Source organism: Dermacentor andersoni, chromosome 4, assembly GCF_023375885.2.
Source record: "Dermacentor andersoni chromosome 4, qqDerAnde1_hic_scaffold, whole genome shotgun sequence".
Lineage (NCBI taxonomy): Eukaryota > Metazoa > Arthropoda > Arachnida > Ixodida > Ixodidae > Dermacentor > Dermacentor andersoni.
In genome coordinates this window covers 61,407,877-61,423,508 of record NC_092817.1, presented here as the reverse complement: position 1 = coordinate 61,423,508, position 15,632 = coordinate 61,407,877, and the positions used below count along the sequence as shown (strand labels likewise).

Genomic DNA, 15,632 nt, shown 5'->3' with positions numbered 1-15,632 from the left:
TTTTTTTTTTTTTTGTGCAAGCAACGTCATTATACTTATAGCTTTATTGCAACATGACGTCGGTAAACTTCCCTTGAAGTCACTACGACACGATGATATCCGCGAATCCAGGTCTCCTATTTCGAGATCAACCTAAATATCATATTAAAATATCTGACAAGTGTTTCCAAACATTCATACTTGCTAAGTGTCATCATTTTGCATTGCGAGAAACACATGGTATAAAGTGTCTACAACTTCGAAAATATATGTCAGTATACTCCCTTCGGCTCTGGGCTATAACGCAGCCACCCCTACCAGCTCTCACGGGAACACCACCACTTCCTGGCTGATGTAAAACATATGTTCAACTCCGCGAGTATACGCTGCTGTAGCAGTAAAGAAACGCGTTCAATCAACCACGCAACCATCTGCCAAGGCTTTTTGACACTGCGGTGCCACATTAAGTCCCTGGAACTCTCCTTCAATGCGACGTGAAGCACTCGACTTCTTGTTTGATTGCCCTCAATCAACTGGCTTCCTCTCAAAGCTCTAGATATTGTTCGGGCTATTACATCGTATAAAAAGCCGGCGGTGAAGTCAATACGACTCATATATTCGGACAATTGGGACTCAAAAACGAAACGAAGATATCAAATGATGTTATTATTATTTCTTCCCTCTTTCTTCTGCCCCCGTCCTTTCTAAGGCATTTTTCTCCGTTCTCTCCTTACCTGACAGAGTAGCAGGCAGGCGAACATTTCTACGCCGGGAAACCTCTCTGCCTTTTGAGCAAAGAGCGTTCTCTTCCTCTCTGATCAATCAAACCTGAATTACATAGCACCTAGCGTACTTATAAGTTTGTACTTTATTTTCCTTCCCGCCACCGCGTGACACAAACCTGGGGCGCTCGTGCCATATGCGATTCGCGACAAGTGCGGAGCGCGACGCATTCGCTCAATCCGCCTTTACGGCTCAGCGCGTGGAAGGGCCACCGTTGCTTCAGAGGCCCCGTCACACGTCTTTCCCTGCCTTTCTCCGACGGCGCGCGGTAGCTTGTGCAAGTACGCCGTCCCGCCTGCGACATCGCTTACGCAGGCGGGAGTTTCCTAAACGCATAGCATACGTTAAACTACTGAACAAGAGTGAAAGGCAAGGGCGCATTTACGTAAAAGAACCACAGCGCCGCTGTTTTGGGCTGGGGATGTTGGTACACCGTTATTACGTCACATTTTTACCACTTATACAAAAAGCACCGGCCTGCTCAAAAAAAAAAAAAAAAGAAAGGTCACTCGAGATGGGCGGTTGATTGACAACTCCACATTGCATTCGCAAAAAGTAAGATTAGCTGTCATCTTTGGAATGTTTCTTGCGGAAAAGAAAACAAGTTTTATAGTAAGCGAATGTGCTAGAAAATCTGGGACATCGCACAATGACGTCATCGGCACTTTCTGGGTCTTGAATCCAAGAAACGTAAGGTTTGAACCGCACCATATTAGAAATGAAGTCGTCCTTTCCGGCCAGCAAACATGTCCGGGTAGCTAAGAATAGGACCTGTCCTGCAGTTGTCTCTGGCTCAATGTTTCCTTTCTGTGTCGCATACGCGGGTGCTCATGCCCGGACGAGCCACCTGGCTACCGCTGCGGAAATGTGGTCGTCGAGCGTGTCGAGTGACTTCCTTTTGGGTGTTGCCCTAGAATCTCAAGTATGTGTTTACTAGATGGGTGACTTCCGCCTTTCTCCACCTGCGGCAAGTTGTTTCTTCATCCACTTTTAAACATTTAAACTCTGTGGTACTCTTTGTTGCTTTCCTATACGCGAACTTTTAGACGCTTTACCTGTATTATTATTTTTTTCTTTGCTATCATTGTCTTACTATCTTGTTGATGATTTACTCTTATCGCCACTTTTTCTCACTCCTCCTATAGCCATGCTATATGACAAGCTGCATGTGCGGGTTATATTTCCACACTATTCTGCCACTAAGGTTGCTCATACCAGTTCTTACATCCTTGACCAAGTTATTCCTCAGAATTGTGAAAACGGCAACCCACAAACAGATATTTCATGAAACATCACACGGAGAGCGCATGCCTTTTATCTTAAATCTTATCAGACCATCAAATATTGAAAGTGCGAAACAATATTAAAACCCAAACGTGAGAATGATGTAATATCATCTGACAGTGTGGCCCCGCACTAGCTCCAGGATCGGCCCCACGAAAGGGGTTTGAAATATACCTGATACGGAAAAGTGGTGGCAAAGTTACTAAGGAAGACTCTGTCTTTAATGAAAAAACAAAACTGCCATTGTCCGACAGCGGGATTCGGACAGAGGACCCCAGCATGAGAGTTTGTTCCTATAACCATTAAAGCTACAGGTGCATGCCGCTGTAAACGGTCAGTGCGTTGAGACGCCTGCAGCGTTTTATGAACACCCCACGCGATTTTTCGCCGTCATCGATAATTACATATAAAAATACTAATTCCTTTAGTTTTAATATGTTTTCTCAAGAACATTATTCACATTAACTGTGAACGATGATGGTCAATGTAAGCGAATAGAACGAACGAACGAACGAACGAACGAACGAGCGAACGAGCGAACGAGCGAACGAGCGAGCGAACGAACGAACGAACGAACGAACGAACGAACGAACGAACGAACGAACGAACGAACGAACGAACGAACGAGCGAGCGAGCGAGCGAGCGAGCGAGCGAACGAACGAACGAACGAACGAACGAACGAACGAACGAACGAACGAACGAACGAACGAACGAACGAACGAACGAACGAACGAACGAACGAACGAACGAACGAACGAACGAACGAACGAACGAACGAACGAACGAACGAACGAACGAACGAACGAACGAACGAACGAACGAACGAACGAACGAACGAACGAACGAACGAACGAACGAACGAACGAACGAACGAACGAACGAACGAACGAACGAACGAACGAACGAACGAACGAACGAACGAACGAACGAACGAACGAACGAACGAACGAACGAACGAACGAACGAACGAACGAACGAACGAACGAACGAACGAACGAACGAACGAACGAACGAACGAACGAACGAACGAACGAACGAACGAACGAACGAACGAACGAACGAACGAACGAACGAACGAACGAACGAACGAACGAACGAACGAACGAACGAACGAACGAACGAACGAACGAACGAACGAACGAACGAACGAACGAACGAACGAACGAACGAACGAACGAACGAACGAACGAACGAACGAACGAACGAACGAACGAACGAACGAACGAACGAACGAACGAACGAACGAACGAACGAACGAACGAACGAACGAACGAACGAACGAACGAACGAACGAACGAACGAACGAACGAACGAACGAACGAACGAACGAACGAACGAACGAACGAACGAACGAACGAACGAACGAACGAACGAACGAACGAACGAACGAACGAACGAACGAACGAACGAACGAACGAACGAACGAACGAACGAACGAACGAACGAACGAACGAACGAACGAACGAACGAACGAACGAACGAACGAACGAACGAACGAACGAACGAACGAACGAACGAACGAACGAACGAACGAACGAACGAACGAACGAACGAACGAACGAACGAACGAACGAACGAACGAACGAACGAACGAACGAACGAACGAACGAACGAACGAACGAACGAACGAACGAACGAACGAACGAACGAACGAACGAACGAACGAACGAACGAACGAACGAACGAACGAACGAACGAACGAACGAACGAACGAACGAACGAACGAACGAACGAACGAACGAACGAACGAACGAACGAACGAACGAACGAACGAACGAACGAACGAACGAACGAACGAACGAACGAACGAACGAACGAACGAACGAACGAACGAACGAACGAACGAACGAACGAACGAACGAACGAACGAACGAACGAACGAACGAACGAACGAACGAACGAACGAACGAACGAACGAACGAACGAACGAACGAACGAACGAACGAACGAACGAACGAACGAACGAACGAACGAACGAACGAACGAACGAACGAACGAACGAACGAACGAACGAACGAACGAACGAACGAACGAACGAACGAACGAACGAACGAACGAACGAACGAACGAACGAACGAACGAACGAACGAACGAACGAACGAACGAACGAACGAACGAACGAACGAACGAACGAACGAACGAACGAACGAACGAACGAACGAACGAACGAACGAACGAACGAACGAACGAACGAACGAACGAACGAACGAACGAACGAACGAACGAACGAACGAACGAACGAACGAACGAACGAACGAACGAACGAACGAACGAACGAACGAACGAACGAACGAACGAACGAACGAACGAACGAACGAACGAACGAACGAACGAACGAACGAACGAACGAACGAACGAACGAACGAACGAACGAACGAACGAACGAACGAACGAACGAACGAACGAACGAACGAACGAACGAACGAACGAACGAACGAACGAACGAACGAACGAACGAACGAACGAACGAACGAACGAACGAACGAACGAACGAACGAACGAACGAACGAACGAACGAACGAACGAACGAACGAACGAACGAACGAACGAACGAACGAACGAACGAACGAACGAACGAACGAACGAACGAACGAACGAACGAACGAACGAACGAACGAACGAACGAACGAACGAACGAACGAACGAACGAACGAACGAACGAACGAACGAACGAACGAACGAACGAACGAACGAACGAACGAACGAACGAACGAACGAACGAACGAACGAACGAACGAACGAACGAACGAACGAACGAACGAACGAACGAACGAACGAACGAACGAACGAACGAACGAACGAACGAACGAACGAACGAACGAACGAACGAACGAACGAACGAACGAACGAACGAACGAACGAACGAACGAACGAACGAACGAACGAACGAACGAACGAACGAACGAACGAACGAACGAACGAACGAACGAACGAACGAACGAACGAACGAACGAACGAACGAACGAACATTTTCCTTGCTCAGTCCGGCCACCATCACCCCAACCACTAAAGCGGCGAAAAGGTCCAAGGAAAGCTATACGCTTCCAGAATGTCTTACGTCATGCAGCACTATATTCAAGGAAGATGTGTACTGTATAGCCGGGATGGTAACTGTGACTTCACAGGCATTCCCAAAACACATCTTGAGCCAACGTTATCGAATCTGCGACGTTGTCTTCAGCCTGTTGGTGCCTTCAGCACACATGCGCAAACAACTGAACCTAGGTAACAGCTGCAGACAGATTCTTGATTTCTCTGCTATTAAGCGTAACTCTTTCGCCGCAACCCGCCGCGGTTGCTCAGTGGCTATGGTGTTGGGCTGCTGAGCACAAGGTCGCGGGATCGAATCCTGGCCACGGCGGCCGCATCTCGGTGGGGGCGAAATGCGAAAATGCCCGTGTACTTAGATTCATGTGCACGTTAAAGTACCCCTGGTGGTCGAAATTTCGGTAGCCCTCTACTACGGCGTGCCTCACAATCAGAAAGTGGTTTTGGCACGTAAAATCCCATAATTTAACTCTTTCGCCGCAATTAATCAGCCTGTATAACATTGCTAGGGGCGTGATTATAATTGCGAACTTTTAGACAAAGCTACTTGCCAGTGTTTATCGATTGTCCTGCTTCTGAAGCGAAGCTTCTTATCCGCTATATTTATTTTATCGGGACAATGTAGTGGTCTCGGGCTCACGGCAAAGAGAAAGCAGAAGGCATGACTGACAACATTATTATTGTTGTTGTCGTTGTTGTTCCTCGCACATGGAATGGCACCCGACTCTTGGTCGATAGCTTTGAGCGAGTAAGTGCCACTGTCTTGAAAGCCATCATCATGTTTCCCAAGCGGTTCACTTTATATGGAAGGCTCCGGAACTGCGGCTGCTAAATCCTATGAATGAATGCATGGATGGAACAACTTTATTGACAGTCCTGAGATACGCGATTATCGCGCAGCGGGCCGCTCCCACGTTGGGACGGGCAGGCCGAGCGTGGCCGCCGCATCGTACTAAATCCTATAAAATATATATTCCAATAATGATAATAATAATAATAATAATAATAATACAGAAAGCAACGTATGTGGCTCAACTTCAACGCTTTGTCTTTATCCGCGCTAAGGACAGCGCGTGATGCTCGAAAACCGTGTATTGCAACACATCAAGCTGACGAAGCGCTTGAATGCAACTGCTTTACAGCCGATACTGTATATCATCTTCGCGCTGTGTTGTAAGCAAGCGTTCAGCTGTATGTATGAAGTAAAACGGTAGGGCCACGTCTGTTGCAGCTCAATAATAAATATGGATTCCCAATACTGCTTAACATTAAATGAGAGCAGAAGAAGTCTAAAGATACCAAGAAGCACTAGCGTTTGCTTGTGCAGCACTGTATTCACTCTAACGGCACCGCAGAGCATTAAAGGCGTCGAAAGGGAGAGAGACAACCATCGACATAAAAGGCACTTGCAAAGCATTTATATACATACGCCGGCTAGTTGCCTTAGGGGGCAGGAGAAGACGGAGTATCAGTTCACGATGTGTCACACAGCGCTTTACTCGCAGGGTATACGTCGACAAGCAAAATGTCGCTAAAAGAAAAAGAAAAGAGAAAGACAGACGTTGAAACTTTGTAGGTGTGCGAATATTCAAAGTTTTGGATGGTAATCGCGTACCGTTCCTTTCGAGCATGGCATACATTATTCTAAAACCTGGTATTTTATTTATTCGAATATTCTATTGCGGACGAGTGTACGGGGGGCTGGTACAATTGCGGCAGCCTGTCTGTGTGCTACGGAAAAAAAGTTCCGAGCATAATGGTCAACTAATTTATTTGTATTAAATTAGAAATATTGGCAACTTATGTATCGCCGACTTCTTCACAAACCATAAATTGTTCGATGACCGAAGGATGATAACATGAGGCGACATCAAAACGTCCCAGCAACAAAGCACATCACAGGACGTGATTAAACAGCCAATAAAAAAAAAAAAAACACCGCGGCACGTTCTGTAGCAATGTAGACATGTACAGAAATCGTGAAAGAATATCCAGAACAGAAAGAACGAGAAGAAAAATATGTACCCGCACTTTCCTCGGACGATCCTGTGTATACTTTTGATAACAGATTCGACTTCATCCTGCTTCAAAGGGTGAAACACCGGGAAGCCATTTAAGCAATGTTTCGTGCTTTTGGCCGCCTCCACGTCCTCTCACACGACTACGACGGAAGTCTTGCGATGCCTGAAGCCGTGCGGCATCTGAAGCTTTCCTAATTACGTCATGTGTCACTTCAAAACAATTGGTTGAGCAGAGGAGGTGATGACGCTTTCAGTTCGAGACACACGACAGCAGGATGTTCTGACATCGCGTTTAACCGACTTGTGGTTTGAGCAACCGACATTCCTTACAAATGTCACTACAGCAATTCTGGTACGTTCCTACTGTTCTCCTTCTTCCTTTTTTTTTTTCTTTTTAAAGATGTCTGTTGAGATGCAATTGCATTTCACGAGTGATTTTTCCTAGGGGACGCGTTCACTTCATGACTTGCTGATAACGGAAGGCCTTACTGCCGACTCCGTTCACTGGAAATCACTTGTTGTGATGTAAGGCAAAGTTTCCCCGGCCAATGCGTCCATGGTGCCTGTGCACAGATCAGCATGCGTATGTTTGCGTAAGTGCACTAACGTTGGCCTAACGCATGTACGCTACCGACGCGTGTACTTTATATACACACTATATATGATCACTCCGTGTTCATATATAGTGTGTATATATAGTTCTATCTGTTCTCACAAAATCATGCCCGTATACCAGCTTTGGATCTCTCGCATTACAGACTTTTTTACCGCCTGTCTCAAGTTTTATGCCTCACTCTTCTAACGCGACAGCGTTAAGGACCCCGGTCGCAAGAAACCCGATGTCGGCGTCGGACGCCGCTTGGCGAAAAATCATTCTGAACCACAACCACACTCTAAAATCATTTACGCCCTTAAAAGTGAAAAAGGGCGTAAATATATCTATAACATCACACCCTTAGGGTGTCAGTTGTATAAATCACATCCCAAGGGTGTGAGTAATAGACACACTTTCCCCCTTTTTCACTTTTAAGGGCGTAAATTATTTTACAGTGCACGCAGGCCCTCCGCTCCACGTGGCGCAGAGGCGTTACTGAACTAATTGAATTCCTCATTGTAAAATACGTCAGAAAAATTGTAAAGTACGACCGTAGCACAACCTATACAGACATGATAGCGTCGGTGTTTAACTTGAATATAACCGAAAACATAATTCCTCACAATCCCAAATTCATCAGTTATCGTTAGCAACTCCAAAGCAGCCATACATAACTTCGGAGCGGGTAGGGTCTCCAAGCCAGCCCTTTCTCTCCTCTTGGCCCATCCTTTCCATCAAACTGTGGCATTAATTTGGACTCCCGCGCATGCGGGCCTTGCCGGAAACGAGGCGGCCCGAGGATTTACAGTCCGAGCTCAGGCATCAGATGTGTCGGACCTCGCTACGGAGGAGGCGCCGTTTACAGCGCGGGATCGACTTATTACTTACCACGACATCTGCACACACTACCGATTAGACCGCTTAACCTTTCCGCCACTCATGGGCAAATCCCCGCGTAGGTGTAAAGTTCTGTGGCGACAGCTGCAGACTCGCGCCTTTCCGTCCCCTTACCTCCTCCACCGCGTTCATCCCGCCATTTACCTTTCTCCCTCTTGTAAATTCTGTGTCTCTCCCAAAGCAGACTTAAACCACATCATGTGGGGGTGCCCTAAGCACCCCCTTTCCCCTTTCCTCAAGCAATTAATATCTAGTGAGGAGCAGTGGGAGGCTGCCTTGCGCAGCTCCAGGCCCGATCTTCAGGAGGCCATCCTTGAGTGGGCTGAGAGGATAAAGGAGGCCTACTTCAAGTAGTTCCTCCCCTCACCCTCTATTCCATTGCCCCTTCCCTTTAAAGAGGGATAAATAAAGTTTTTTATCATCATCATCATCATTCTGTTACGCGGAAACTTAAAGACAAACCCCTTTTGCGAGTGGCGCGGCCCGCTCGGCTCCTTGCAAGTACACATATCGCCGCGCTCGCTTCCGCAAGAAAGCTGCGGTTGCGCGGGAAGCGTGCCAAGCAGTCAGGGATCTTTGAAATCTACCGTGTTCCACTCTTAAAGGTGAAGCTCAAGCGTCCTCAAAATTTTACAGGTATGAATGGAGTAGCCAGCGTCTCGTTACTGAAACTGCCGCCTCTGAACGTCACTTTTTTCTAAACAGTAAACAAATATCTGTTTTCCTAGCCTCACGTACCCCTGTCCGTCATGCGCTGTGCTCTATTTAGTTGCTCTACAAGTTGCAGTGAAAGAAGAACCGTTAGAGAAGTCCCGATGCGCAAACCTGGATTGGCAACATTGACCCTCTCGCGACGCGTGACAGCGACGCGTTGTACCGAACAGTTCGCTCGAAGTGTGCCCGTTGTTCCTTAAAAAGCGCACGGCTCTTCTGGTAATTGTACTCGATAGTGCTCGTCTCGGCGCTCACACGTTCGTGCTTTTCGACACAGGCTGAAGCCAGCTGGCAGATACACAGCGCGTTCCGTACGCCAGCCAGCTGCATATCAATCGACGTCACTGCGTCTTCGCGCACTCACGGACAAGGACACCACCGACGAAAAGCACGTGACCGGTGCATGGGGGAGACCCGCGAGCAATGAGATGTGGCAAAAACAAACAAACAAAACAAAAAGACTCACACGTGAGTCAACCGGAAGCGCCATGCAGTTGCTCCAGTGCGCCCCCGAGTCGAGAGCTCAGTTGTAAAGCCAACAACGTTGGCCAGGCCCTGAAGCAGCAGAACAGCATCCGAAGCAGACGACGCGCGTGCTTGTGTAGCGCGGCGCTGAAAACACGTGGGGATGCGAGAGTGCGGATTGCGCGGCTTGCTTCATCGGCAGCTGCTTGCGGCGTCGTCAAGCGACTCACTCGCTCCGGTTGAGCCAGCTGGAGGGACGCTCGGTCCACGCTGTACGTGATAAGCGTAAAGGAGAGGCGTTACCACAGTTATCAGGTTCCGTGCGCGGGCTTTAGCCCGCGGCAAGCAGCAGCGCCGGTCCGAGACGAGGTCAAACTGGCATGCGCGCGTATACGCGCACTCCCGACGACATTGCTGACGCGGCCGCGCCTATAGCTAGCCGCGCCGCTCCGCGGTTGCCGCAGGCAAGGCAGGCAAGGCCGCTCAACCGCTATGTTGCGTCACTTAGTCGAAGGTGCGGCAACCTGCCCGAGCAAGCTCAGCTGGATGCCCTAGGCCCCTCTTCGACTGCGTCGGCAGTTACCTCCTTGCTTGTTTTGGAGAAGCGCGATCATGCGCTCGAGAGCTGTCGTTCGGGCTGGCCGGCACATTAGGCTGCTTGGATCCCATCCACGCATGTGCGTTCATGTGCATGAGACTCTAGAGCACCTGCTGTGTCACTGCCCATCCCTTGACACTGAACGACATACTCTAGAAGCTAAAGTCAACCTGCTAGATAACAGAGCGCTCTCGGCAGAAAAGATCCTTTAACCATGGCCTATTTTTCCTTCATGCAAAAGGCCACAAAAGCCCTTCTGCACTTTGTGAAAGACACTGGATTGTATGAACGCTTGTGATGGTAGAGATTCCTATGCGACTGACTGTGAATAACTGACTATTATTTTTCTCCTCTCTCCTTATCTATTCTTCCGATTTCCCCCTCCCCAAATGTAGGGTAGCCAACCAGGCACGTCCTTGGTTAACCTCCCTACCTTTCCCTCTTCGTTTCTCTCTCTCTCTATTTACACACGAGGCCTTGCGCGCACAATGCTGCTGGTAAGACTGCCCACTATTCATTCGTGCCCTAATTTATTTCTCTGCGCGGCTAGTTAGAGGGAAACGGCAGGAGAAAAATTGTGTAATTAGCCAGAAGTTTCGTTTCTTTCGTGTGGGATGGGAAGTATGCTCGTTGCACCGTTCACTTTATGAATGACCATGCAGCGCAGACGGGTCGCCGAAGACGCAAAGTTTTTTACACAGGAGGTAATATATGCAGATGCATCGGAGGAGGCAGCAAAGGTTTGGTCAGAAAATAACTAGCGTTCGGAGACGACTTTGCAGCCGTAAAAGGAGCAGGCTGTGAACTTAAGTATTAAGCTGTTCCCAGAAGCAACTGGTGGCATACACACAGTGAACGTCTAAAACGCGCTAGTTTCAACGCCACTTCACTAATAAGTTAGAACGGTATATATGCGTTATTCTCAATGCATGGGCTCTTCTAACGCCCTAATAATAATAAGAAAAGAATACCTTCGAGCTTCACCAAAATTTCTGAGCCCCCCCCCCCCCCCCCCCCCGCACCAGACGAGAAGTTTGGTGACACGGAAGCAGTCCGAACGAGCGGGAAGAACAAATGCGTGAAACTGGTTTTGATATATTTGCGTCCTCTTGAGCTATGTACAGTCAACGCTGCACTTTCGCATGTTTGACTTGGTTCACCGGCATATGACATAACGCTCTAGTAGCTATAGTTCTGCGCAAAGGAGATCCTCCATGCAACCGCACATAATGAAACTGTCGAGTGCTCCATTAAACATCACGCGAAGAAAGTGCTGAGATTATTGAACGTCACCGAGGCAATGTTGTATATTGAAGTCAACTTTGCTTCAACGAATTTCAATACTGCGCAAACCTCGACTGTGCGAACCTTTACCTCAACACTTCCGTCCAATGTCCAGATTGCTATTGCATCTTTGCAGCCAGAGATGTGACGTCGTAACCGTAGACACCTATGAATGTGAACGCACTCTTGCTTCCCTGTTCAATTCATGCCTTGTCTTTCTTTCTTTCTTTCTTTTATTTTTATTTTATTTTTATTTTTATTTTTGTTTCCGCAAGAGGTCGTTGTCATTTCATGTGCAACCTGCAGTACATCCGCTGCTTTAGTGCCCATATATATGTGCAAGCGCAGCCCAGCTGCTCTCGACATGGCGCTACAGGATATTCTATTCATTGCCGGTATTAATATTTTAGTGCTGCCGAAATGTAGTTATAAGGAGAGTTCAGCAGTCCCAACCTGCAAATGTCATTTATCTTGCATACCTTTATTACAACGCTGCGTGTTCGGCGCTCTCAGGTCACGAGTGACGTGCGAGTTTCACCGTTTCGTGGCGTACTTCACAGGAAAGCATAACGAGCGCAGAGTGTCAAAGAAAGAAAATGCACACGAGATGAATGACGAGTATCACTTGGGGACAGGATAAGCCCCAAAAAGTGCAAGCATTTTTTCAAAGATATGGGTGTCCGAGAACTTTCTAAAAACGCGGGACAAGACGTTACTCCCGAATAAGGGAGCTGACGGGACACCTTTTGTTCTGTTGAATGGGAAGTTAAACCAAGAGAAATTGTACATTTCAGACACCGCCTTTATTTACTATCAGTTTAGTTTATCGAGTTTATCAGATAACGCAGCGTGGTTATACGCTTACTGATGTACCCCGCCATTTATGGGCACTGTATATTCGGAAGCCGATTAACTCCGATCATGCCGTGCTGGCTTTGATAATACTGACATGTCATTACAGAATGTGTTCGACAACAGTTCATCCTAACGAGAAATCTGTGGAGGCAAGACAAAACCACATGCAGACGACAAATTAAGAGATATATGCTCCGCTGATTAAGATACTAAACTGCCAGCATAGGTAAAAAAAAGGCAGAGGCCTTCAGCGATTCGTTCGGCTCTGTACTTATTTGCTGCCAACCCCCATTCTCCCTCAACGAAGGCCGTCCCCTTATTTTCGCTTGCCAGGTTCTTCCTCAAATAATTGCGCTCACCTACTGCAACTTAACATGATGGGCAAGGAGGCAGCGGTTGCAGGGTTCGGTTGATGTGGAGGATGGGTCGGATAATGTAAGTAGGATAATGTACTAATTTTAAGTAATAACTTGAAAAATATGTTTAAATACCATTTAAATGTTAATTATCAACTCTCTGATATTACAGAAAGTAAAGTGTTGTTTAGATAAGTAAATTGTGGATTTATTTTCTTTTTGATGTATGAACATATTTATTTTCGTTTCTTTTATGTGGTTTCGTGGTGAGGTTACCTTGCAGTCAGTGTAATACGTTTTAAGAAGTTGTGTAACACGGTCGTATTTTCTGTTTCCTTTATTCGGTAGGACAACGTCCAATTACCTACCTGTCCGACTCACCAGCATCGTGGCATTTGCGAAGACCTTTAAATATGAAGTTTCCTTATACCATTTTGTTGTTGAGTTAAAGGCTTCCTCGTTCTCAGGCTCCATGTGTTGTCTTGAAGTCCTGGGATGAGGATTATTCAACTCCGAGGCCAAAACCACTTATACAACTGGTGTCGCTGGCGAAATGACGCAGTGCTACCCAAAAGATTTGAGCGAGTCTTTTTTTCTCTCTCTCCTGTAGATTTGCAGTACCGCAATGTCACGCGCTTGGTGGCTGCGGATCTTGTCAGCTACTGTGCATCAAACTGTGGGGTGCAATCGTTGCGACGTCTTTGCTGATATATATAGTTACGTCGTAGACGATATTTTTCTTCGTATTTTTTGCTTCAAACGCCTGATTCTGGGCGCATCCTCTATTTTAAGTATGTGCTGCGCTTAAAGGTGATCATCACGATTGTCATACTGTAAGCCTCCTTTGTGCCAATGAAATTGTTTTCACGAGCATGACGATGAATCATTGCACTCCCATACACTTACTCTAATCTTGTAAAGAACAATTTCTATGCGATGTTCTATTGTCGCGTTCACACAGTATCGCTTCTATCGGTACAGTGCTGTTTGTATGGGTTTAGGATTGCGTGTTTTAAGCTCCGAAATACAAACACGTAGACGCCACCGCTCCCAGGGATTGTGTGAAGCACAAGACCTTGCAGTATTTTCCCAGAACTGTTGTTGCCTGACAGTTCAGTAGTTAGCGTGCTCAACTCCCAAATGTACACTGTTGCCGTGACGTGGGCTCGAATCCCAGTGGTGAGGGTTGGGGACAGCGCTTTCTTTTTCTTTGACCTGCAGCGATGGTGAAGCTGGGAATGACGAGGCAGCATGACGACGACAAAAACACGATGATGACGACGAAGGTCGCCGTCAGCGTAAGGAGATGGGCAAATGCACAAGGCAAACACAGTTTCGAGCACTTCATTGCTGTCGCATCTATTTATATATATATATATATATATATATATATATATATATATATATATATATATACACAGTGAAGCAGACGCGCGTATGAAGCGGTTTATTGACGTTTCGGCCGGGGCCCCGGCCTTCATCAGAATATATATGTATATATTTATTTATTCATTTATTTATTTATTTATACATGCGACAGCAGTGAAGTGGATAATGGAGAATGATATAGTGACTAATAATATATTTATATATAGGACTTTTGTTAGGAGCGTGCACCACATAGCGGTGAAAATTGGTCGCCCATCTGCATTATATCTCCAGGGTGTTCTCGAAGACTGAAGAACTCCATACACCCGGGAGGTCACACTTAGACCTCCCGCTTCGCCAACACGAGAAGTGCACCGAGGCTTTCTACTGATATTCAGAATTCCCGCCGTGTGACAGTATCAATGACGTAGGGCGACTGCGTGCGGCAAATTGATTGGTGAAGAAGCGAACGTGGGGGGCGAATAAACAACCCGACGGCACGGAAATTCAAACAGTGAACTCAGTTTTATACTTTATCGCAAAATTTGATCCGCGATTGTTGAGATCGCCCGACCGCGGCGCTTGTGCACGGCAAGTCCGTGCTGCACGGACGCCGTTCTCGGAAAGAGAGCCCAGCCGTGGTTGAACAGAAACGCTGCATGAGTGATGCACGCCTTGAACGCATAATTGCTCCGACGATTACCGGCTCTTTGCCTGCGTTATTAGTGACTCGCGAAAAGCGCCGTTTTCTCATAGAGACCGCACCTGTTCTTAGGTCGCGGCCTTGGAGGCAGTGGGCAGTCATGTCCGGAATTCCTATATTTGCATTCTGAAGAAACAACCGTTTGGTATACTTTCACACAGTCAAACCTTGCTTTAGGGGAACAAACTAGCACAAGTATACTGAAAGATTGTACGTAAAGGAAATGTCAACTTTGATAGCGTGTCCGCTAGGTTCGTTCGCAAAAGATAAAAAAATAAAGAAAGAAAGGAATCTGTGACACCCCTGACAACACAAAACATCCGCCTATAGGCGTCGCGATGGCGTTAGTGACGACACTGTGACTGAAGCATCTGGCGCCGTTATCGCACATGTAATGCGAGTTCATCAAAACGCTAGGTGCTGCGAAGATAGGCTTTGGCTGATTACGCTGCGTAGGCAAAATGGGTTTGGTTTCGCAATCTCCTCCGTCTCCTTAGAAGACGGGATTTGTCCCAATACAGCCCCAATACAGAAATTGAGTATGCAGCCTCCATTTGTACTTGATATTTGCCAAAGCTGTAACCGTTTTGCGAAGCAATAAATAAACTGAAATTAAAACAGCGTCCTTCTTTTTGTGGGTGTTGCTCTTCAACTAAACATTCATCGGACTTACCGAAATAT

At 47.0% G+C, this 15,632-nt stretch overlaps 1 protein-coding gene across 2 annotated transcripts in view; it reads right to left on the bottom strand.

Moving 5' to 3' along the window:
• Positions 1-10,145, bottom strand: part of LOC126536190 (proton-coupled zinc antiporter SLC30A1-like) — a 66,700-nt gene extending 56,555 nt beyond the window's left edge. The window contains exon 1 of one of the 2 annotated variants that reach the window (XM_050183078.3): positions 9,789-10,145. In XM_050183078.3, the coding sequence (XP_050039035.1) occupies positions 9,789-9,812 (24 nt within the window). In that variant the 5' untranslated portion in view covers positions 9,813-10,145. The remainder of the gene's footprint in view (positions 1-9,788) is intronic. The other variant, XM_055073854.2, reaches the window with a different exon arrangement.
• Between the last annotated feature and the right edge of the window lie 5,487 nt (positions 10,146-15,632).